Below are 24,204 nucleotides of genomic sequence, written 5' to 3' on the forward strand. Positions count from 1 at the left end.
ATGGCGGGAATCTGTATGTATGTAAAGAAATGTATCTGTACCTCTTTTATAGCATTTAAAAAAAAAACTACTTTGAAACGTTGCATACTTTTTAAACTATTTGCTAATGATGGTGACTGTTTCGCCCCTAAAAAGGAAAAAAATTGCAGTGTAATTTACTGTGTTATTCCTGCAACATAGCAAAGTGCTAAAGTTTTAAAATTCGGCTTGCCATCAGTTTTTATTTCAGTTTGTCGACAGCACAGTCTTTTAGAACATTTTTTTACGTGAAATTTTCTCCCACTGTTTTTTACGGGAAATTTCCTGCTTTTCAGGAAAGTGGGCATAATGCTGAACTGCCAGGAAACGGGGATACAGTAACAGAATTGGAAATCTCTGATGTGCAATGAATTTAAAGCAAATTAATCTTACCGGCGGCAAGTTTAAAGTTAAAAAATAAAAAGATGGTCTTGGCTTTATATAGGTTTATATAATGAGGAATAATATTCCCACGTTCCCACAACACTATTCAGGGACTTGTATAATGAGAACATTTTCCTGGGGAATCTTAATTACACGGCATATTCCACTGGGAGTCTGCAGGTGGTTCTGGAACTTTGGGAATGTTTTTTTATTGGTGTCAATCTAATTGGTAGATTTTGTTAAATCTCTTCATGTTCTGCTAGTAAGATTCGGACCTATCTGTCCTCATTCCTGATTTAATGACAAAAAGGCAGTTTCATTTTGGCCAGTTCTTCTTTGTGCCTACGTAATCTTTCTGATGCTTTCCTGCATAACCAAGTTAAGTTCTGTGTTTTTCTCTTTCCTGCTGTCTTTTCTGTCAATCTCCCTCGTTGCTTTTAGTCCAATTCATCATTCCGGTCCTGCACCCGCTCACTGGCTGAAGCCTTTCTGCTCTCAGGTGATTTTTTTCTGCTTGCCGGTTCCAAAGTTGTGTGACTAACACTGTTGTTTGGCAGCATTTCATTGCGCCTTTGTTTTAAAGACTTTTGGAGCAAACTGTGTGTGTCTGATATGTTAATGGATGCAAGCTTTGGCATGATCATTTAACCTATTGCTGAGTTCACGGTTCTAGAAAAGGTAACATCTGCTCTCTGTAGAGAATGTTTTTCTCTCTGTGTCTGTGCATGTGCAGTTCTTTGTGCCTTTAAGGTAACTTAGGCAAGTAAATTGTTTCTTGAAAGAACTAGTTAAAGCCTCATTTCTTTCAAAGTATTGAAGGAAAGGCTTAAGATAAGGTCAGGACGAGATTAACCAGCTGATTCTCCTGGTTAAGGTGAGCACCTATTTCCATGGAGCTCAAACACGCAGTGGGCAAGCAGCGTTTGAGCACTGTGGCGCTTTCTAAGCACTCTGCTTTTGTACTGGAAAAGTACAATATAAAAGGATTCTGTTGAAAAAGTAGCCAAAGTGATGCAAATTCCAGTCTTTCACCCAAAGTAATGTAGCAGGCAGGCCTAACAGCAATACATGTGCATGCTGGTTTTGGTCTGAAATACCAAAATGCCAAGTTCATATAACCAAAGTGTTTTGGTTTGAATTGTTTTGTTAACTAATTAACTGGGCCCCATTTGCAACTTCGAATGGATTTGTCTTGCTGCATGACACATTGCTGCTACCCTCCATGACAAATTCGTGCAATTATTTTGTAAGTTCTTTTTTACATAAGTTCCAGGATATATTATCACATGTGGATAATCTAGAAGGGGAGGTGAATCCAAACCAAGGGCTCGGGCTGGCAAGCAAGTGCACTGAGGTTTCTGTTGCCCCAGCCTTCCCTGCTGAGCATCCCTTCGGGAATTGATTTAAGCAGCAATTTTCATTAGCGGCCAAACTTCTTCTGCCACTTGCCCCATTTCGCACACCTCAGTCAGGGGTGCAGAAGGGCTGCAGGGTGCAAGCCCAACTCTCCTTTTCTTGTTTATGTGACTAAAGCAATTGGATTTGTTTGTGTGGGTATCCTAAAATGTCTTACTGGATTTGAAAGTCCTTGTGCCGTGCCCACACAGAAACTTCTCTGTATTTTAAGTGTCACTTCCTGCACAAATGGTCAGGACGTGACTTCCTATGTATTTCAGGGCTACGGTGTTTTGTTACAAAGCTCAGCATGCTTTGAGATGAAGGTTGTGACGTAAAGGTCTGCCATTTCAAACCATTTCCCATTGCTGTGTCTTGTACCCTCTGTTGCAGAGTCTTCCTAGCTCTTCCTGGCCAGTGAGGATTCTGTCCTTCTCCTAAATCTTCTGTCTTCATTTTACTTTATAATATTAACAGAATATTTTTACCAAATAGTTTTTAATGCTGTATTTAAATTTTCACATGGAAATTCTGTATTTTGCACAGTGAAAATTGTTTTAGCTTTATTTATGATATCTGCTGTAAACAAAAATAAATGTAGTTCTTTATAAGTCTCCTTGTTTCATCTCTTCCTTTTAACAATATTTCCTGAGGACAAAGGCTTAATAGTGACTTCACACTCGTCTTGCAAATTCCTCTTCTGGTGGATGCTGTTGTGTTATCTCTGACCCAAAGGCCAGAGCGTTTCACTGTGGTGGTATAATGGCATGTGTGTCCCTTTTGAAAGGGATAAACACCGGGGTCATTGACAAGTTATCCCATCTGCTGCGAATCAGGAGATGCCTGGTGTTGGGATTTATCCTTCCTGGGAACAATAAGTTGGTGTTGGTGAGCATGGGGCTTGCTTGTATCACACACACAAATGGCACTTGTCCTCTTCTCTTTGACTTCTGTTACCTTTCCTTAGGTTTTTATTTTACATATTAAGAAATGTCATAAAGGTCATGCTGAGTTAATGTGTTTGGGATCTCACGTTGTGTATGGGAAAAGCTGGGAGTAACTATGGGTAAAGCTTTACCTTTGCTGCTGGCTCTGGAGTGCTCTTTGCAAATTCCCTGGACCCCTGGAAGCTGCAACTAATGGTGACCTGTTATCTGTTAACAGTGGCCTTATTTCATTTTTTAATTTATTTTCCCTTCCTTTGCCCTGTCTTGGCTTTTTTTTAATGTTTGGATTTGTTTTTAAAGCTGGTGGTGTGGTTCTTTGTAAACAGCAGGTTCTCCAAAAGAGCTTTCCTAAGTCTTCCTGCCCTTCATCTTCTTACTTTAACTTGCTCTGCAGTTCTTAAGCTATAATGTCTTCCTTTGTATTTCAAGAAAGAAAACAAATCCCAGAAAGAATAGTCCCGATAGCTTAATGGAAAAATGGTGTGATATGTATTTTTTTTTAAGTTAATTCAAACTGAGCCTCGCTGGGTTTGAACAACAGAAATTAATTGTTTTGAAGTGTTGCTAAAGAACAACAAAGACAAACAAATGTTAATTCCCAATGACCTATTCCATCTTCCTTGCCAAAGAAAAAGCCACTATGCACAGTAGAAAGTTTGCTGGCCGAGGGGAAGATGATTTGCATGATGAAAACATAGGGCAACAAATCCCATTTAAGACAATACTTGGCACTTCCTTAATTGCAATGGACAAAGCAATTCAAGCAAAACTTAATTTACTCTTTGCACAATTTACAGTTTTGGAGCAGGCTCATTTCTGCCATCTTTAATTGATCATCTGAAGCAGAAGCAGTGGCATAGCAACATCAGAAGAGGTTTTTGTGTCCGTAGAAGGTGATGATTTGTCTGGCATTGAAGCTTTGAGAGGCATCAGATGTTCATGCTGTTTTCATAATGTTTCACTTATTCCTGCTAAAATAACAGTACTGTAGCTTGGAATTGGGGTTAACGGTTTAGATTTGTTGTGTTTCTCCTGGTGATGCAGAAGGCTCCAAAATTCAAATCATTAGCAAATCCTATCACTAGAGGGATATACATACAAGTAAACATGCCATGCACTGGAATTCTAGTGGCCGAGACAGGACACGGAGTACAGAAAAGAAATAAAACGATCAAAATGGGCAACGTGAGGGGAGCAAGGTTTTTAGTTCACTCCCAGTCAAAACCATTACACAATAAACCTAAATATTCCTTGTTTTGCTCCTAGTAATGCTGCTGGAGGAGGAGCCCAGTGGGTTGAGTTCTGTGTGAATTTATCTTGCAAGTTACTTGATGTTATAGATGCCATTATAATGCTGGGAGTGCAGAGGGGACGTTTGCTGTGTCTGGCAGGCTCGGAAGCTGCTCTGTCGTTCCTCCTGTTTATACTGGTTCCAGTGGGCTCTGGAAATAGCCCCCACCAGGGCTATTTGGTTTGGAAATACATACACAGATGGGTTTTTTTTTTTAAAAGCCAGGCTAATCTCTCATTCTCCAAGCAAGGCAGCATTAGCTGCCTAGATATCTGCTCATGAAAAGCAAACATGTCCGGTTTACAAGGTGACCTTCGTTCATTTTAATTACGCTAATGCTTTATAATGAAAAAGATCTTGCCATTTTTAAACATGGTAGATTTGAAAAGAGGAATACAAAAAAACCTCCCTAAAATTGCTCAGATTCAAATGTTGGCCTTTCATTAGCTCTACCAAGAGTGATTTCTATTCCTTTCAGTTTCTTCTAGGTTGCTACAGCTATAAAATGCCAGTGAAACTTGCTTCTGTATGTATTCCAACCTCAAGCAAGGGCTATAGTTGGTGTTTTCCCACAACATTACGGCAATTAGTTACTATAATTGGCTTTAATTCACTTCTGGCTCACTCATTCCGCACATTCCAATCAAAACAAAGAGTTCTGAAATGCACTGAATTCTGCATTAATATTTATATTTTTGAAGGCATGACATGTTTTCAGATGAATCGATTTTTGCATGAAAGATCATGTTACTGGAGATCTGAAGACGTTATGTATTAATGCTTGAGCCAATTCTACAGATTAGTCATGTAAATATTTCCCCAAGTCTCTTTACTTTCCTTCATGTACTATGTTAAAAAGAAGGTAGCTTTGATCTCATCTCATCAGGTGGTGGGCTCCAGATTTGTTTGAAATGGATGGAATTTCTGATGCTTTTTTCTTTTTGAAATGTGAAATTACAAAGAAATGTGCATGTTGCTATAGTCTTGAATTTGCTCTTTCAGGATTTACTCTGCAGGTATTCATTCACTTCTTTGTTTTAGGTTATTTGGTGCTTTGAGTCTGTGTGCAAAAAATACTGTGTTGACAGACACTGATCACTCTAGAGACTGAAGCTGCTGTTGCCGCACTCCGAATTCACAGTTACTACATGCATTAATATACCAGACTACCACAGATTGCTCTGATAAAGTGTATATTTACTCCAAAATTATCATGTGTTATCATAGCAGTTTTTGTTTGAGAAACCATTTTCCGTGAAGGTACACACTCAGCAGACCTACTAGGTTTTCAGTGAGTTGCTTTTTCCTTCATTAGTTTCTGCATAGTTTGTATTAGAGCATTAGCGTGCACTGTCCTGGGGGCGTTCACGCCTTGTGTGCTTTGGTCTATGCCTTGCTTTGCCAACTTCAAATTCCTCAGTTATATTTTGTGCCTGAATTCAGATGTGCCTCTTTATCAAGTAGCAATAGATACTTTGAAGAAGTGTTTTGCTGCTGAAGAAGTTGTGTAGGGGGCCAGCATGGGCCCACTGGGGAGTGGGAGAAGATTGGCTCCTGGCATGGGGACAGGAGGATGAGTGCTGGAGGGGCCTGTCACTGGGCCATGGCTGGAGAAGGGGCAGCAGAAGAGCATTTGCAGATGCTGGAGGTTGGAAACCAGGCAGGTGATCTGGCCCCACTGCCACAGGGAGCCACCCCATGGAAATGGGGGAGCCTGTGACCTTTATTCTTTGCCATTTGGTAGCCATCATAAGGTGGAAATGACTTCTGTGGACGTATGAAACAAACATGAGGAAAAAGGAGGAGAAATGTGTCAAGAACTGAAATCTATGGAATGTCAGACATCCTATCTTTTACAGGAGTTGTTTTTCAAGGACAGAAATCTGCCTGGCAGTTCCTGAGGTGTGATGAAAACTTGAAGTTTGGATAGGACATCAGTTTGGGAATGCTGGTTAGAAGCCGTGTAGCCTCTGAAAGCAAATCTGTGAAATACCTTCATGGGATATCTTCCGTTTCAAACTCTAACACAGGCGATCCTCCCATGCAGCCTTACGTGTTTTGAAGCTTCAGGGCACAGCTGAAGCTGTAGCAGGTTTGAGCTCAGATTTCACTCCTGTGTGGTCTGGTAATCAGTGTCTTAGAGCAAAACTAAGGTTCAACCAAGCTGGAGGTGTCATAGTTCCCCCATCCCCTCTCACAGTTCTCCCCTGGCAAGTGCCTTTACTCTGTATCTCATCCTGGTGCTGGCTGGATTCATTTCAGCTGTGCATCCACAGCACTGGTATAAAGATGCCTTCCTTCTGCCCCACAGCTTTCTTAAAGCACAGCCGTATTGTAAGCAGAACTCATAAATCATCTTTTTTTATTATTATACACTAAGAAATCAGAGAGGCAGTAAAGTGTGCTGGGTGTGCTACAAATCAATTTGTGGTCTGCCGACTGAATTTCTTAATGTTGGGTTTTGGTGCCAACTGGTGTTTGCTTTCACCATCAGAGCTGCCTGCGTTTATGAGTAACTCCACTTTCAAATTGTTCACTCCTGCTGTTGCCTTAGTCAGCAGCTCCGTACAAGGCCAGGCAGAGTCCACTCATCCTGGGAATGATTTATGGGGTGACACAGTTTAATGGCAGGCAGAGAGCCTCAGGATTGCCAGGGTGCAAGTTAGGCTGGGGTCGTTACGGGGGCACTGTGTTGTGTTGGGCCGGTTGCAGAGCGAGGAAGGTGAACCCTGTGCCAACCCTGGGTGCCCGAGCACCCACTGAGAAGAGCAGCACCCAGAATTTCAGTGGTGGTTTCCACCTGAAGACCTGAAAGCCCTTTGCCAGTGCTGAATGGCTGGGGCAGCTGTGGGTAAGTACTGCTCCTGCTTCACAGCCATCAGGGAGCGTCACAAAAACGTGATGATGTGTCAGAGGTGCCAAAATATCACATCCCAAGTGCAGGTTACAACACCTAATTCCAGTAGGTTTCCTTCTTCCTCCTCCCTGACAAACAGGGCCCTCATGCATGTCTGCGATGTGGGCAGGACTGTAAGAAATGGATCGTTTCTGATCCGCAGGGGGTGTGGAGCTGCCTGCCCTCGGGGCAGGGCAGTTGTGACAGGGTCCCCTTTTGCTGCCAGGGGTGGGCATGAACCATTTCTTAGCCTCTCCAAGGGCCCAGCCGGGGAGTCTCCACCCACTCAGCCATCAGACCTTGTTTGGCGTGGGGTGACCCCCCAGCTGGATGGATCAGGGTGCTCTTCGGGATGTTTTCTGGACCAACCTCCCAGCAGCAGCTTTCTTCCCAGCCACCAGTACTCTGGATGTGTTGTGGTCCAAAGCAGAAAGCTTGATTTCATTCTAGAATCTGTTGTTTCCTGGCTCTGTTTCTGTTTTTCATGTGCCTTTGAGAATGTTCTCTGGGTTTGTATTAGTTAAAGTTTTCATACTTTGGTTAGCTGGGCAAGGCTCAGTCCCTCCTTCTGCTTGTGCACGGCTCCCGTTTGGTCTGACTCACCTTAGCTGAGAAATACTGTGGAAGCTCTCACTGTACCTTGCTTAAAAATGAATTTCCCTCTCATGACTTAAAACTGGTTAAAAAGGAGGAGGGAGGATAAACGTGAACGCTTCTGGCTGCTTATGCCATGGCAGCGTTGATCTGATGGGGAGGCTGAGCAGCTGCCTTGGTTGGGGATTTTTCAGTGGAGCATCTTTGACCATTTTTGTCCAAGACGGGCAGCAGCACACACAGAGCAGCCGCTCCCGAGCAAAGCTGATAAAACGCAGCTGCCCTGAGCCAGCTGGTGTCCGAGGCGCTTGGCCCAGCGTTCCCAGTGGGGAGGGGGACGTTTTTTGGCAGAGTTCAGGCTTTGTGCTGTTGCGGGCAGCACGAGCTCTGCCCAGGGTTGGGGGGGAAGCAGCCTATCCGGCCCAGCTGCCCCCAACAGGGACTTGGCTCTGCCTAAATTTGGCTGGTTCCTGAGCACTTGTCATCTCCTTGTCAGGTCACAGTAGTGTGATTTGCCTGACGCTGGTTTGGCAGATGACTCAGGAGCAGCAGCCTGTACAGAAAGTCAGGCTGCTTTGTCAAATGGGACTGGCCAGGATGAATAACGCCTCCTGCTCACGTCCGTTTGTTGGCTCTGGTGTTGTCACTGGGGGCACTGAGGTGCTGGAGTGATCAGTGCCTTATAAACGGTAATCATAGAAGGTGCTGAGAGCCGTCTGTGAAGCCCTGTGGGTGGATGCTAAGCCCCTTTTGGATAGGGCCGCTCCTTTGCCACGTGTGCGGTGACACGCTGCTCCCGGGCAGGTTTCTGTGGGGGATTCATGCCAGGGACTCTCACAGGACCATGTTGGTTTTTCCTCAGCTACGCAAAACACATTGCAATTGCACCACCAAGCGTGGCATAACATGGGAATAGATTTCAGTGCTTCTGTGCGCCTCGCTAAATTGGCACGGTGTCCGTGACACACCAGTGTGTAACTCAGCACCTCTCCTTCGTTAAATGGGGCTGGTGTGTTGGCAAGGCCTCTGGGACTCGGAGGAGGGATGTGATGATGTATTTATCTATTTTAGAGTAACAGAGGGATCTTGCCTGGTGCTAGGCTACATTTAGCAGTTTGTTAGTCATGGAGGGGCAGTAAACAGCTCTGAGATTTGAGCTTGCAAAAATCTGAGCCTGAGCTTTTTGGCAGAGCATTCTAGAAGGACTGGCATGGCCTGGCCATGCCGGACAGTGCGCGGTGGCGCCGAGACCACGAGACAGCATCGGTCCTGGATTTGGGTCTGCACAGCTCAGTGCCCCATGCAGCCCCTCCCTCGGTCCCTGCGGGGACAGGCAGTGACACCTGGCCATGCTGGAGGGGTTTGCTCTCTTCCAGCATGAGGTGATGGGCCTGTGCAGCTGTGCTGCTCTGGTTTAGCTTGAGCAAAGCCAGCAAACGTGGCTGGTAGCTGTGGGGGAGACCTGCCCTGTATTTCTGTGGGTATGAAGTGCCTTAAAATCACTTCAGGAGAAAATGACTAACAAAAATAATTGCAAGCTTTAAGGATATTCACATAACTCGTGTCTATAATATGCAGCATATTACAGACAAGAAAGACCTCTCCACTGCTGCGCTTGGCTGTCAGCTTTGTCCTTGTACCTGAGGGAGGAAGGCAAAGGTAGTCACTGAAGCACTAGAGATCCCCACGTCCCTGATCCCTCATGCTGAGAGATTTCTCCGTCCTTGTTTCGGGATGAGTTGTGGGGCTGTCCCTGCTGCAGAGCTGCGTCTCAGCGCTGCACACACGGCCCCTCCGTCATGCTCCCTCTTGGCCATTCCCGCCAGGCACAGAGCCTTTGCAGGACAGTGGTGCTGCTTGAAGGTGTTGTTAGATGCTGAAATGCATCCAGACCAGTTAGGATGCTGTCACAAAAAGTAATTAAAAACCAAAACCAAACAAAAATGGGATGGAGAGGCAAAAACACTTCTTGGGTTCTGGTTTATCATCCCTGGGTGTTATTCTGTAAGTGTGAGCATTTTACGAGCCTGTCACTGAGAATCCCAGTTGCAGTAATTTCAGTGAGCAGAAGAACCATGCTGAGTGTGTCTGCTTTTTGCTAGCGTGAAGCTGTCTTGAGCCTGTTTTCTGCAGTGCTCAGCCAGATGTGAAGGGCAAGGTCCCTTCAGAACTCCTGCGGGAGGGCTGCTGCTGGACCTGTATAAACAGGGACCTCCAAAAACCATCATTATATCCCTAATTAGAGGCTGCTACTTTGCTGAGCCATAAACAAACTCCAGTTTGTTTCTCAGATTTGATAATCAGCTCAAAACAGGCCCCTGCCGAAGTACCGGGTCCTGCTCGGCAGACGTGCAGAGATGGGTGCATCTTCGTGCAGCCTGTCCTCCCCTAAAGCGGGGTGAAGGATTTTGGAGGGCTGGGGCTCTGGGTGCAGGCTGGCGCTCTGCTGCACGACCTTGCTGTGTCGTCCCAAAGGCTTGGGTTGCTGCTTTGCCTTCTCTGTTCTTTAGTACAAACTTCCCCGAGTGGTTCAATCTGTGGTGTCTGGTGGGTGAATTCCTTCAAGTCTGCCCAGAAGCTACTAACTGGCTGAATATGGTTGTACCATCCAAATGGTCTCACTAACTTACCTTTAGTAAGTTAATGATCCTGATGTTTGGATTATTGGTGTTGTGGGCAAAAAGTGAAGGTTTGTGCTCTTTGACCCTACCTGTGCAGCTGCAAAGAGGCCCAGCTCCAAGTTTTGTAAACCCTGCTGGCATTAAAGAGACCTTGTAATGCCTTTGTCTCCCCACTGGCTGCATCTCTGACTCATTTGAGACTTGGTACAAAAAATTGCTGTCTCTCAAATGCAAGGGTGAGCTGGCACAACATTGAATTGAGAAAACTTGGCATGACACTTACTGGAGAATAAAAGTGTGTTTTACTGGAAAGATGTGCACATATCTCTGGGGTGTGCAGGGGCTGTTTGGCGAAGCCCATATGTTGGAGTGAGCTTTGAACAGCCCTGAGCTCCGGGTGAGCGCTGACCCAGATGCGAGCCCCGCAAATAGAGCTTTAGGGATACTTCTCAGTTACCAAATGGTTTAGCTAAATCCTTTCTCTGTAGGGAAAACAGTTATTTCTCTCCCAGTGCAAGGAGAATGAGGTGGGCTTTGTAATACAGACAAAGGAGAAATTGTTTATCTGAATTTTTTGTTGTGTTTTAGTGGGAGGGCCAGATGAATACACGACTGTTCTATTCAGATCACTTACTGCCTTACTGCTGTTTAAATAACTGAAGGCAGCTAAGCTCCACTGCCTGTGTAAAAAAGCCCAAACCCCGCAAAAAATGAAGCCGTGTTGTTTGCTCTCAGTGCAAATCAATCAAGGACCCTGATCAGGAGAGCTCGGACTGAGGGGGCACTCTGGCACTGGAGAGATGGGCACTAGAGCTGCTGTGTGGAAGTGGTGCTGCCTGGGACACCAGCACACAGGGATCAGCCATCCCTGCCCTGGGGTTGTTCTCAGAACAGAGCTGTGGCTGCTGACGTGAATGCACTAGTATTTTGAGCATTACTCAGCATTATAAAGATACATATTAAAGGGCTTTAGATCTATGCATTGTTTTTTCTAGCTTTAACTCTGCCTAAGGAACAACTTCCCAAAGCCCCGAGTTGCCCTTTGTGTCAGCGACTGTGGCAAAGCAGGGAAGGGAGGAAGCATTAGTATTGTTGTTGTGAAAAGGGACAGCAGAGGATAGAGAGGTTAAAACAGAAGCTTTCCTGATTTCAGTAGGATTTGGGTTTCTGAATGCTTTGGAGAAATTCCTCTAGACCAACTGCTTATTTTGTTCAGGAAAGCAATATAACCGAGGAACCAGCCCTAAATCACCTGAGCAGAAACTTGGGTATTTCTTGAAGTGGGAAGAGGTAAAAACAAACAAACAAACAACCCCACCACCACAAAGCACAATAAACAACCTTTTTGTCCTGCTGGGCTGCAGTCTGATACTAAAGCAAATGAAGTCATCGTAGGTTTTGGCAGTGAGAAGAGCCCCGTGCCCGGTGCTGAGGCACAGCCGCTGACCATTGTGCTTCATCCCAGCCTGGCTCCGCTCTCCATTTTGGGACCTAAGATTTTGTCATGTGTTTTTTAGGAGCAGGAAGCGTGAGGCTGCTTTTGTGGTACCACAAAGCTGTTCTCATTGCTTTGATGAGCAGAGCCCCTCCAAGCCCTCACCTCTGACCAGCTGCACTTGCTGTGGAGCCAGCAAGATATCCCTGGCCCCAAAAACTGCCCAGCTCAGTACCAGAGCCAGCTGGTAGCTGGATGAGGGCTGTCGAGGTTTGGAGCTGGGAGCGGAGGGAAGGGAGCACCCAGGAGCCTGTGGGCTGGCAAGGCTGGTAGGGACATCACTGGGGAGAGGCAGCCAGGAGGTAAGGGACAAATTATTCAAGGCACAGTGTGCTTGGCAGGGGAGAGGAGAATTGGGAGATTAAGGAAAAAGGCAATGGTGTGGCCAAAACAAAGCGCTGGAGCAGTGTGATGGATGAGGAAGGATCATCATCTGTGGATGACAACCGAGCAAGGAGGATGTTAACAACAACTTAAGGAATGGAAAACTTGAATTCTCTTAATCCCACCAGATGTTCAGAAAGCAAGTTACAGTTGAGTTAAGTGTAGTCTATAAAACAGTGTAAACACTGGGTTCCGCAGGCTGTGGAAGACCTGCTGTTTGTGTCTGAGCAGAACCAGGACGGCTGTGCTGCCTGCTCGCTGCCCCACACCCCTGCCAGGAAAGCACCAAAGGACACTGAGGATCTGGAAATGAGCACGTTGCTCATACTGACCAGCTTGGGAAACTTCAGCACCTAAAAAACGCAAGTCAGTCGCTGTTAGGATGTTTCCACTTTATCTGGCCGGCAGCGCTCGGCGAGATACTTGCGGCATGTGCTGCCTGTCCTTGCACTCGTACTCGCATGACAGATCTGCTCTGCTGACTGCGACCTAAGATTAACGCCTTCCCATGCATGGCTTCCCCTGTTCTCCCCTGGGTAAATTATTTAAACATTTTGGCAAAGGATTAGTGGGGACTCCAGTCCGAGCTGTGCTACAGAGCAGCCGTACTCACCGCTGGAGGTCTTTGGCATGCTGAGACATAGAATCTAGGAAATCTGAAGTGAGCATGATGGAAATGAAGCAAGATCTTATGTGAATGCTATTTTGAGTGACAGTTTCCTGACGACTGGATTCTCCTCTGATAAGGGAGGTCAGTGGCACGGCACCAGTTTGCATCGGCAGGAAACGGGGCTGTGCCCTTTTCTGTCTGCAGACCGGATGCCTCTCTAGCTTTTACATTGTGTGTATTTAGTTCAATTCCTCTGACTCAGTCTCTTAGCTTCTAGTAGAAAATCTCCTGTCCTGGGGAGGAAACCTGATGTGGAGCGAGAGCACTGGCTGGCCATGGAGCTGCCTGCAGCAACACAGGCTGCCTGGGTAATCCCACATGGGTGGCTTGGTCTACATGCATGCCCCTTCCCCTTTGGGAATAGCAATAAGTCAATGTTTTTGTCTTCTAGTGAAGAAGTGGGATGACATGGTAAGTACAGCCAGGCACGGACTTATGAAAGGACTGAAGCAGTAGTAAAATTAGACGTCTTGGAGCTTATGTGGGAACTGCCACCTTGGATTTAGGAGCTGAATGTCCACCTCAATCCTTCTTGAGCTTCTCCAGGGGGCTGTGGGGTGCTGATGCATGTGCTCAGAAGTGCTGAATGACTCAGGCTTATCCCCTACCTGAGCACAGCTCAGGCTCCAGTGCGGCTCTGTCTGCCTCTCCCACAAGGACTGTTTTATCAGCCAGCTCAATATGTGACCAGAACTAATTGCAGTGGTCACCAGGGGTGCCAGTCCAAGGTGCTTAGCTCTCGACCCGCAGTGGGATGGGCACTGAGGCTTTAGAACCTGGTTTCCACCCTAGTGTCTGATTTCCAAAAAATCGATGTCCTCACGCTCAGCATCGCTGTGCTGATGTCTCACTGAGGCCCCGGCTGCCGGTGCTGCGAGGGTGGGTGGCCCTCCAGGGTGCACGGAGAGCTACGAGGCTCCCAGCTGGAATGGAGAGCTATGAGGGCTGCTTCTTAATCAGCCTTGCATCTGTTCAGGAGCATAAACATATGCGTCGCCTTTGTGTAAGTAATCAGCCTTTGGGCTGCTTCAGGAGAAATTAGTTCAGACAGATTTTCTTTTTGTGCAGAATAAGAGGTTTAAAGAAGTCCCAGCTTTCTTTTTAAATTCAATGTTTATATCACACCGCTTTCATATTTCTCCTTTCTGATACTCCTTTAACATTAACAGCGGTGGCAGCCAGTGGCGGGGTCCTGCAGCTGATGGCCAACTGGATTTGTTTGCATTGCTGTGCAGGGGCAGGTAACACTTGCCAGGCAGACCCTGAGCCTGCAGAGCCTCCAGGCTTCTGTTTGACTTGGCCACACGCTTTCTCCGTGCTGTTTACGTGACTCCAGCAGCAGCTCATCCCTGCTGTCTGTACTCAGCCCATACCCCTCTTGTGCTCAGGGATTGGAATCTCTCTTTTGTGGGAGCCTGAAGTGCTTCACCAGGCTGTGTTTAACCACAGCGCCTGCGTGTGAGGTCGGGGTTTCAGTCCAGCGCCATGGGAAGGGCTGCTTTTTAGGAAGGACCGGTCAAACTGCATATCATCATCACAGCCTACAAAAAAACCCTGACGCTTGAGCATCTGGGACATCTTTGCCTTTTTTGTTTTTCCAATCCTGTTACCCAAAGCACAGCCCTGTGATGAGAAACAGTAGTACTCACTTTAATCTTTTCTAATGTCCTGTAGAATCTGTAACCTGCCATTTGAGTTAATGTGCACAGAAACACCAAGGCGACCCAGTTTCTTTCTGCTTTTTTTTTTTGGAGTTGAGTGCAATGTAGTATATTTAAATTTATATTCCGCAATAGAAATATTACATAAATACATTAGTAGGAAGTGGTTTTGCTTCCTAACCATAGAGTGGTTTGGGTTCGAAGGGACCTTTAAGTGATCCTTTAGGGTCACCTAGTTCAACCCCCCTGCCATGTGCAGGGATGCCTTTCAGTAAATCACAATGGATGCTAAAGGCAGGATACCGATCTTAAACCTGATTAGTATCACTATGAATACAAACTTATCTTGCTCAGAAGGGGCTTGGCTGTCTAACAGGTTCCTGTGAGATCCAACTTTTATGTGCAGAATTCAAGGAGTGATAATGTGATACCAAAAAAAGAAAAGTAAAAATAAGCAAGCACAGAAATGTAACACTGCAGAGAGAGGTGACAATGCCATCCATCACTGACATCCTGAGGTCCTTCACCAGCTCTGACTATTATGTCTGTAATGATTTAAAACCTGGATGTAACAGGCTATTGCAGAGGGACTCATTGACTTGAAATCTGTTCGCATTCAGGAACCACACAGGGAATTGTTTTAGGTTGTCTGTCTGTCTGTGGGTTTCGATGCTCTCCAGCTGTGTGTCTGTTAGTCATAAACATGTTTTCTCCTCTTTCCTGTTAGTGTGGCTGGGGAAGCATTAATGTGCTGGATGGGGAGGCAATACGTACTGCAAATGCAAGCAAATGGCAAAACTGACTTTCTTCAACAGCTGCTTGCAGTGTCCTTGGGCAGTGCTTGTTGCCAGCGTGGGTATTTGGTTTTGCTTTCTCTGATTTTCATATAAAACACAGCATCATTTACAGAGAAAGTTGAGTTGAAGGACTCGGGTTTTACAAATGGGCTTTCCACTTCGTTTTGGGAAAGTAGAAATGGTACCTCGTGGTCCAGCCCAGCTCTGGGGGTAGGGGGCTGTTCCCAGGAGGATTTCGTGCCCTGTGTGAGGAAGGAGCACCGTGCAGCTGTTCCCTGCTGACCCATGGACTCCCACGCTGCTGCCTGAACGCTGGGGCTTTGTGTGCGCTGCCCACGAGAGGCTTTGGGGTGAGCGGCCTGGTTGAGGCAAAACAGAAGTCAGGCATAGAAACGGGAGAGAGGTGAATTTCTGTCTCCCAAAGGAAATAGAATCTCTGCAGTCAAGAAACTTGTGGTTGCTGTGGTGCCGGTGAGCTGGACATAGAGCCTGAGCATGTGTTTTCCCATGGGAGCATCTTGCTCTGGAGGGGCAGTGAGCTGCTCCTCCTTCCTGCTTGGCTTCTTGGACATAGAACTAGAATTAAAAACAAGCAAGCAAACAAAAAAATACTCACAAAACTGTAGTGAGCAGTGAAAATCTGAGTTTTAAGGCAAAAAACCCACATGGGCTTTTATAAGGGGTGAAAAAGAAAAGGCCACTGCAGCCTTTTGGAAAGTGCGATGCTCTGTGCTGCTTGGGAAAATTGTAATCAGTAAAATTACTAGAAAAATGACCATACAGCCATGGTGCTCTGTGAGCACAAGTAAGAGAGCTTCACCAGGCCAGCGCAAGAGTCGTACCGGTGGAGCAGTCATCCTTGTCACCAGCAGCTGGGCTTTCCTTGGTGATGCTTGTTTTCAAACATAGAGGGGATGAGCACAAATGATAACTGGGAGAGGCACAAAAGCTCAGAACACCAGTTTTCTTTTCCTGGGGGAGGCTGGGAACTACCCAAATCAGGCAAAATAAAGGTGTAACTCTGCTGTTACAGCTTGCTTTGAGAACTTTGTTTTGCAGCTCCACAGAAAAATGGTAATAGGGAAGGGAACGGTGATTGACAGACCAAGTGATCTGAGATGGGGTTAAACTCGGTGCAGTGTGGGATGTGTACCCATGACATCTGTGATATCAAGAGCAGCAACACCCAGAGGTCGGTGCTTCCTGGGTGTGTGTGAACAGTCATAGGTGACATCCCAGGGAGAGCCCTGGGGTCTGCAGACAGGGAATTGCTGCTCCAGCAGGTCCCATGGGCCAGCGCTTGGGCTCTGTGGTGTATACAATATATAATCCTCCAGGATCTGCCTGTAGCACTCTTGCTCCAGACAGGTTTGTTTTCCATGTTAGCGCTGGATGTCCAAGTTAAAAACCCTTGCAAAGTGGAGGACAGGATGAGTGCACTCTTGCAACATATGAAGAAGCTGCATGCTAAAGAAGAGTTTAATTGATGTTTACTAGATAGTTTGCTCTAACAGATGAGAAAACAAGCCATATTCCAGGTCTGATTTTTTTTTCTGCTTATACAGGTGTAAATTAGAAGCAATGGTATTGAATTAATTGTGATGAAAGCACCACACATGGGAGGTGAATCAAGCAAAGTCACTTTCCCAGAGCTTGGCATTTGTCCCTTTTGCACCAAGCCCCAGGTGATGCAGATGATATGTTTGTGTTTGCTTGTGCAGGAGGTTGTGGATAGATGAGGTTGCTCAGAAATTAAGGATTTCACAGGGAGAGATCTCTGGTCTTTGGCTCTGTCTGTATCACCTGGAGTGAGCAAGGGAAACTTGGCTTTTTTCTTCCTGCCTGAATGTGAATTCAGGGATGGTGCTGCTTAACTGCTGTGATGTCGCTTCTTTTCCCAAATCAGTGTCTGCATTTGCTGCACACACTCAAAAACAACCTGAGGAGCCTGTGTTTATTTTGCTCACTCCCACTGTCCTAAACTGACCTAAAATTGCAATAAAAGGCTGAAGTTTTAGCCACCCAAGCAAGGCTGGTCCATCTGCCTCCTGCCACGTGCACATGTATAGCCTGAAAAGAGACCATAAATCCCTACTTGTGTAGCTAGCATGTGATTTTGTTACCACTGGCACCAGGCACCCAGCCCAATGGCCATTTTACCAAGTGGAGTGAGAACCTGCAGGTGTAAAAACTGAGGCTGCCCCTGGGGTTTTCACCTCCTTGCATGCAGGCTGACAAACCCTGGGCTGTACTGGGCTGAAGGGATGCTCTTTGCCATACCGAGGTGTTGCTGCATGCAGCTCGCCCATGGGGACAGGATGGAGCCCCACGTGGAAACTGCTGGTGGTGGCCAAGGACCACCCAAATGAGATGAGGTTCCTCCAGCAGACCCCCTTCTCTCCTAACGCCCTGCTATCACCTTTGTGCTTTCCCAGACCGCTGCCTGCCCGTGGCTGATGAGCCCATCTCCCCGAAGAAGGCCAAGAGCATCCCCAAGCGCCACGACCTGGAGAGCTGGTTCTCACCCCCTTCCCCTGAGTGGGCCACTGTGAGGGTCATCCCTGAGGAGGAGATGACCGAGCACAACCTTCTCGCCATCCGAGTCATGGTCACCAGTGATACAAGCAGGTACTTCGAAATAGAAATAAGCCTATAGAAAACCCACAAGAGCAGCTTGGTTTTCTCTGGAACTCTAAGGAAGAATATAACAAAATATAGTGATATAACTGGAGGGTGGAGGAAGGGGAAGACAAACAGCTCAGAATAACAATTGTTCTTTACCACAGCCATAAATCCCCCCAGACACATGACTCACTTTGCAGGAAATCTTCAAACATTCACATCCCACACAGAGGCCTGAATCAGAGAGAAAAACATTGCCCTGATCAGCCCAGGTTCAGCTCTTTGTGCACCAAAAAAATGTCTGTTCGGGGATTAGGGCAGTGGGCGTGTTGTGGCAAAAGGTGCATCCTGTGACGTGGTCGCCTGCCACCTTGGGCATCACCACGCAGCTCCGCACCCCGGGCCTCCCCCAGGGCGTTTGAGGGCCTGCCCATCCCTAAGAAATCTGAAATTTGATGATCCTTGGGGAGCTGTCAGAGGAAGCCTGATTTCTGTGAACAAATTAGATTATATTGGCTTTCTGGGCAGAATTCTGTGGGAGTTCATCCTGTCTAAATATTAGATTGGTATCTCCTGAGTAAAGTAGTTTTCCTTACTGAGAGCTAAAAAAGAAGACTAAAGCCAACTGTTGTGAACAGAGTGTTAGTGTGTGAATGAGGAAGCTCGTTCAAATACTTAACATCCTTTACACACCTATTTGTGGTGTTGCATATATCTTCTTGTGCTGAGCAATGCTGTTAGAAATGCAACTTTCTGCTGTTCCCTGCTGTGGGTTTAAATGACGTTTGTGCTCTGCTGTGTGGGTCTGGGTGAGCCTCTCTGGGGTTCCTCTTTCATGGGGGATGGAGGGCTTGGGGAAGGGTTTCCTACCTGTGGGGCAGAGCCCCCTGCGGAGCGTGTGCTTGTATCCCTCGCTAATACCCTCGGGCTCGAAGCGATGAGAGTCAGCTAATCCCTCTGATCTGAGGGATCAGCTCCCTTTCCCGTGGCTGGACGGCAAGGCCCCTGGTTCCCCGCCAGCGGGACATGGCACGAGGTGTGACGCCACGTCTGTCACTGCTGCGGCCGGTGCCATCAGCTCCGAGGTCAGGTCAGCCTCCTGCTGCTGCAGCAGCTCGGGAGCCCTTTGCCTAGTGTGGCTTGGCAGGTCAGACCCTGCCTAAAAAGGAAGGAATGAGAGAAATAGCAAGTGACAAATGGCACCTGGTGGGAGGGGGAGAATGACCAGCTCGGTGACACAGTTTTGCAGTTCAGGCTTCAGGTACCTCTGAATAATGACCACCTATCAATCTGAAATCAGAGGACAAGCCTGGTACTATAGCATTTACATCCTTGCTAGCCAAGGAAAAGAAACATTTTGCTCTTTAAAGCAGAAATATATCAATCAATGTTAATGGCAGCTCTTTTTGTGTGGCATTCTGCCTGATCTCAGTGTGGTATCTCCCCATCCACACAGGAACTCAGCTATCAAAAGCTTCATATGTTAGTATTTATATATATATATATATATATATATATATATATATATGTGTATGCTTGACACAACTTGAAAGACACCTAAAAAGTATGTGTTAGTGGTGACATTTAAGGCCACTCTGATTCATCCTGCCCGAGAGAGTCGCACACCCGGAGCTGTGCTCCCATCCTCGCTGCCTGGCCGGCCTGCCTTCCGAGTTCCTCTGGGCAAAGTGGGGCTGCAGGGCTGGCGGGCGCTTCCTATATGGCATTTAGGCTGACTTTATGCTGTCTGCAGCCTTTCCTTTAGCTCTTCTTCCTCCTGCCTCCCGGGCTGTGCCTTGGGCTGGGATAATAAATCTTTACATTCTACAACCCAGTTCAGTATAAACACCAAATAGCTTTCTCCTGCCATGCCAACAGGGCTGCTCATGGTGTAAGTTCCTCTGTTTTTAAGGTAGAGCTATTAATCATCATAATAAATCTATGAATTAAGTTAGCAGTGTTGTTTGCATTAAAAATAGGCTGAGTGGGGTGGTGGCACGCTTATGTATGGTGATGGGAATGTGGTCACATCAGAAGGCCTGTTGCCTACAGTCTGGCCTTTAGAGATGAAAGAAATCCTGTGATCATTTAAAAAAGGACTAATAATCACCTCAAACAGACATTGTCCTGCCTAGAGGCAAGGTCACAACGTGTGCCATTCACATGTGTTTGTGTCGCATATTTTTAATTACATTTAAGGAAGGAGATGCCAGGATCTGCCTCTGTGATTGGATCAGGTGCCTTGTTGCGTTTGCTGTTCCATGGGCTGTCAAGGGCTCGCCCTGCAAGTTCCCTATGGCATACCTCTTATTTCCAAAACTCTGTGGTGACCAGGTAAAAAGTGTAGAGCTGTGAGCTCACACCTTGCTTCTAGGCTGACCATGGCATTGAAAATGCTGCTGTTTCCCTTTCTTCTCCTCGGTACAGATTTGCAGGCAGAAGGACCTGTCCTTGCTAACTGAGCTGTGGTGTTTCACCCCACGTCCCTCTTGGTGGCAGTTTGATTCCGTAGAGGTCACGGCTGGGAATCCAGGCAGCAGAAATCTGATGGGAATAGGGATATCTCAGCTGTGTAGCACTTACTGCAAATTACAGTCCTGTAATAACAACAAAGCAAGCAAAATGAGGATGTCAGCTCTGTCTGTAAAACATCTGTTTCTCTGTGGCCCATGCTGCTGTCAGGGCTGACACTGGTGCTTGTTGCACTGGATGATAATGAATACCTCCATGCTGTGCATCTTCTGACATGTCCTGCTTCTTGCACTTCTTTCCTGTAGCTCTGATCTGGAGTCTGATTTTAACGGTGACTCAAACTCGGAGGTGAGCGAAGGACAGACTTCATTGCTGGAGCCCCCCAGCTGCCTGAGGCCCATCCGGAGGTGGACATCGCTTGCCAGGAGCCCTGTGGTGCCAGAGGAAAGCCCCAAAACATCCAAAGTTGCTGACGGTAAGCAGTGTCCCGAGCTGGGGATGCTCCAGCAACCTCTCCTGAGGGCTAAAGCTGGGGTTAGGGGAAGAGGTTTTGAAGAGAAGGCTGTTCTCTGCTGTGTGGTCAGCTTGTGCCCGTTAATGGTGTCTTTTTTTGGGAGGATTTCTGTGGTTTGGGTGCCGTAGCTGAAACAGAATTTCTGTGATGCAGGGTACCCTGGAGTAGTCATGCCTTAGCTTGCAGGGGTGGAATGAATGGTTTCCCACCAGTAAAAAAATGTGGACATTATTAGCAGCCCATGCAGTATCTGTGGCATTGTATACGCAAGGGTGATTTGGGGAAGCATGAGAGAGCTCAGCTTCATTCAGTTTGTATTTCTATCAGTAGCTGCTTAAAATTTTTGTATCTAGTGAAAGCGTGAGGAAAGGATATAGCCAGCAGGGGGGTGGGTAGAGATTTAGGAACAGTCTGCCTCCAAATGGAACCTCCTCTGGAGCTGGAGGAGGTCAGAACTGAAAAATGTGCCATGTTCCAGGACTGCATGGTGATGTGTTTTGAAGCCATGGCAGGTCTTCCGCTTTTGAAAGCATCTCCCGTCCTTTGCTGGGCTCACTCTTCTGGGTTTCTCCCCTCGGAAGAGCTTTGCGGGGGATGCACAACTGCATGCACCGCAGGGGCTGGCAGCAGAGCTGCAGCACCTTGAAGCAGCTCCTCCCTGACACTTGCGGCAGAGAAGAAAACCTGTCTTTAGGGCTCCTGAAGAAGACTGCTGCATGTTCTCACTTCTCACGAGAAATTCGTGTTCTTTTCTCTGAAATCCTAACAAGGAAAGCCAAAAGCAGCTGTTTTAGAAGGTGCGTGTGTAAGCCGGCCCCTGGGCTGCAGAGTGTTACCATGGGGCTCAGGCAAGGTGAGCAGGACCTTTCCATTCATGGAGTGGAAACCACTGCTATTAGCTTGGGCTGGAGAGGAAGCATGCAGATACTGCTGGCTGAGACCGCTGGCGGCTTAGCCTGACCTTGGGACAAGTGGGATGTTTCTGCCTGGCTGGCAAAATATAGCAGACAAAGGGAGCGGTCAGTAAGCAGATGAAGTAATGCATTATATGAAGGCAGGAGGGAAACCCAGTGTGTCAAGTGCTATATCCCTATGGGCTTGTGTGCCAGCATCGTTCATGGCAGCTGTGCTCCACAGGCCATGGAGATGGGGTACCAACACCGCCCCATCTCCTGAGTGCTGCTATGGGCACAGACCTGTGCTGATGTTGCCCCTGGCTTTTGGGCCAGGGTGGTTGTGCTGCTGCAATGTGCAGATGGAGCAAGGGAGCAGCTGTCTGGACAGGGTGTGCAGATACACCCACGGAACCTGAGGGTTCTCCCAGCAAGATTTCCGCCTTCAGCTTTATGTGCGGCAGTCATTTGTATTCAAGTTCTCAGGTCTTCCTGTACACTGACAGCTCATGGCTGGACCCCAAGAAACTTGATGGGCCTTGGGGTTTGATAATTGCATTTGGTTTTATCACTCTTGTCTATGTTAAAAGCAGCTTGTATTTCAGGCCTTGGCTGTGCCTGGACAGGGGATGAATTTCCAAAGCCTGGTAGAAATGGGTAGAGTTCCTGGATTTTAGTCTGGTGTTTGAACTTAATTGCATATTTAAAATATGTGGTTATGCTAAACATTGTGATGTTATGGGCATTCTCGGCATATTTTTACATAAGAGGTCCATGTGGTGCTAAAGTATTGAGGTCCTTTGATTTGTCCTCGCCCAGACCACCTCAGCCTGGGTTATGCATAACTCTGCAGGGACTGTTGTGAGGAAGACACTTGTTCTTCCTTCATGCAAGGTACCTTCTGTCACACCGTGCTTTAGTGACAGAAGACATGAAAAATAGTTTTGCCAAAAAGAAAAGGCCACCAGCATTCATTTCTTCCCATCCCCCACCACCCCCACATCCATATATGCATTCTTAATCCGAGTAGAAAAGAGGGGATTTCATACTGTAATTTAAATTGACTCTTGAATAACAAACCCCTTGTTCAGGGCAAGAAAAGGACAGCAGCAAGCCCCAAAGGGTGCCCAGCAGCATGTGACCCTGTGCAGTCACTGAAGGATTTTGTCCCTTTTTCCACCCCAATTTCATGCTGTCCCCACCCCCAGCTGCTAACGTCACCTCCCCACCACTCCAGCCGCGTTACCCAGATCCTCATGAGCAGCCTCTTAGCTCTGCATCCTCACCCAGCTGCACCGCAGCATCCCTAAGTTTTTACCCCTTCAGTCTGTCCCCTCGCCCGTCTGTCTGTCTGTCTGCCTTTCTCGTCGTGCCGACTTCACTGAGAAAAGAACCGGTGTTGTTTTGGGGGTAAATGGAAAGGATTATGGTAACGCATGAGCTCCTTTCCCTTTATCGCCTCCCGGCCTCGGCACAGCCGGGTGCGCGCTGCCCCCTGCCGGCCACCGCGGGGATGGGACTGGGGCAGGGGGGAAACTGGTTAAAAAACAGCCCTCCACCCCCGCAGCATGTGGGTTGCTCTTGGTTTTCGTGGTGGTTTTGGTGTTGTGGTGTGTGTGTTTGTTTGTTCACCCCGTTCTCTGTGTTTTGCTACGTTTTCTGACCATGTGTCTTTTCTCTTTCTGCTCAGCCCTACAGAGAGCCAACAGTTTTCACTCCTCGGCATTAAATAAGTATCAGAATTGGAGGAAAAAGCTCCAAACGAGTGAGTAAAGCCTGAGAAGCAATTTTATCTTCTATTTGTGCTGTCTCCTGTTTTCCTCTCTCTTAAATGTCTATTTCTCCTTTAAAACTTTGATAGATGAGAAAAATCGAGATCTAAGATGCACCAAAGATTTATTTTCCATGTTCTTGTCCTCAGAAGATCAAATTCCCTCTGTGTGACTGTTCCCTATGTTATTACACCCACCAGCAAGTGGCATCCACTCCAATTCTCTAGCTGAGAAAATGCACCCCTATCCCAGAGCCACGTATTTCATCTCTAGCCATGTATGCACCAATTGCTTTTGATCAGGTGCAAGGATGGGTCTAACATTTTGAGTATCACTTATTAGAAATGCTCCTGGAGGTGCCTATTTACACCCATCTACAGGTGCCCTATCACCTTTTTTTGGTTGTTTTGGGGTTTTTTTGGTGTTTGGTTGGTTTGGGGGTTTTTTTGGTGGTGGTGGTTTTTTGGTTTGTTTTTGTTTGTTTTTTTGTTTTGTTGTTCTGATTTGGTTTTTTGTTTGTTTTTGTTGGAAAAAACAAGGTGTTTCTGAGTTACTAACAGCCTCACTAAGGACTTGCAGGTACATGCTGGGATTGATCATACCCATAGGGCAACTGGGTGAGCTCAGCAGCAGCCCAGACCATCTCAAAACATGGTTAGAAATGCAGTTGTATCTGTCAGACTGGGGTATGGACAACCTTAAGAAAAAAAATGAATGTACAGCAGCCAAAAGAAGTGATTTGTGCCTGTGACTGAGTGCCACAATTTCTGGTCATGGA

At 46.9% G+C, this 24,204-nt stretch overlaps 1 protein-coding gene across 4 annotated transcripts in view; it reads left to right on the top strand.

The window, feature by feature from the left end:
• Window positions 1-24,204, top strand: part of MICAL2 (microtubule associated monooxygenase, calponin and LIM domain containing 2) — a gene marked incomplete at both ends in the record, with an annotated part of 106,484 nt that overhangs the window by 55,822 nt on the left and 26,458 nt on the right. For all 4 annotated transcript variants that reach the window (XM_080345528.1, XM_080345529.1, XM_080345530.1 and 1 more), the window contains 3 exons: window positions 17,589-17,781; window positions 20,553-20,722; window positions 23,345-23,419. In XM_080345528.1, the coding sequence (XP_080201654.1) occupies window positions 17,589-17,781; window positions 20,553-20,722; window positions 23,345-23,419 (438 nt within the window). The remainder of the gene's footprint in view (window positions 1-17,588; window positions 17,782-20,552; window positions 20,723-23,344; window positions 23,420-24,204) is intronic.

Source organism: Nesoenas mayeri (assembly GCF_963082525.1).
Source record: "Nesoenas mayeri genome assembly, chromosome: 5".
NCBI classification, from domain to species: Eukaryota; Metazoa; Chordata; class Aves; order Columbiformes; family Columbidae; genus Nesoenas; species Nesoenas mayeri.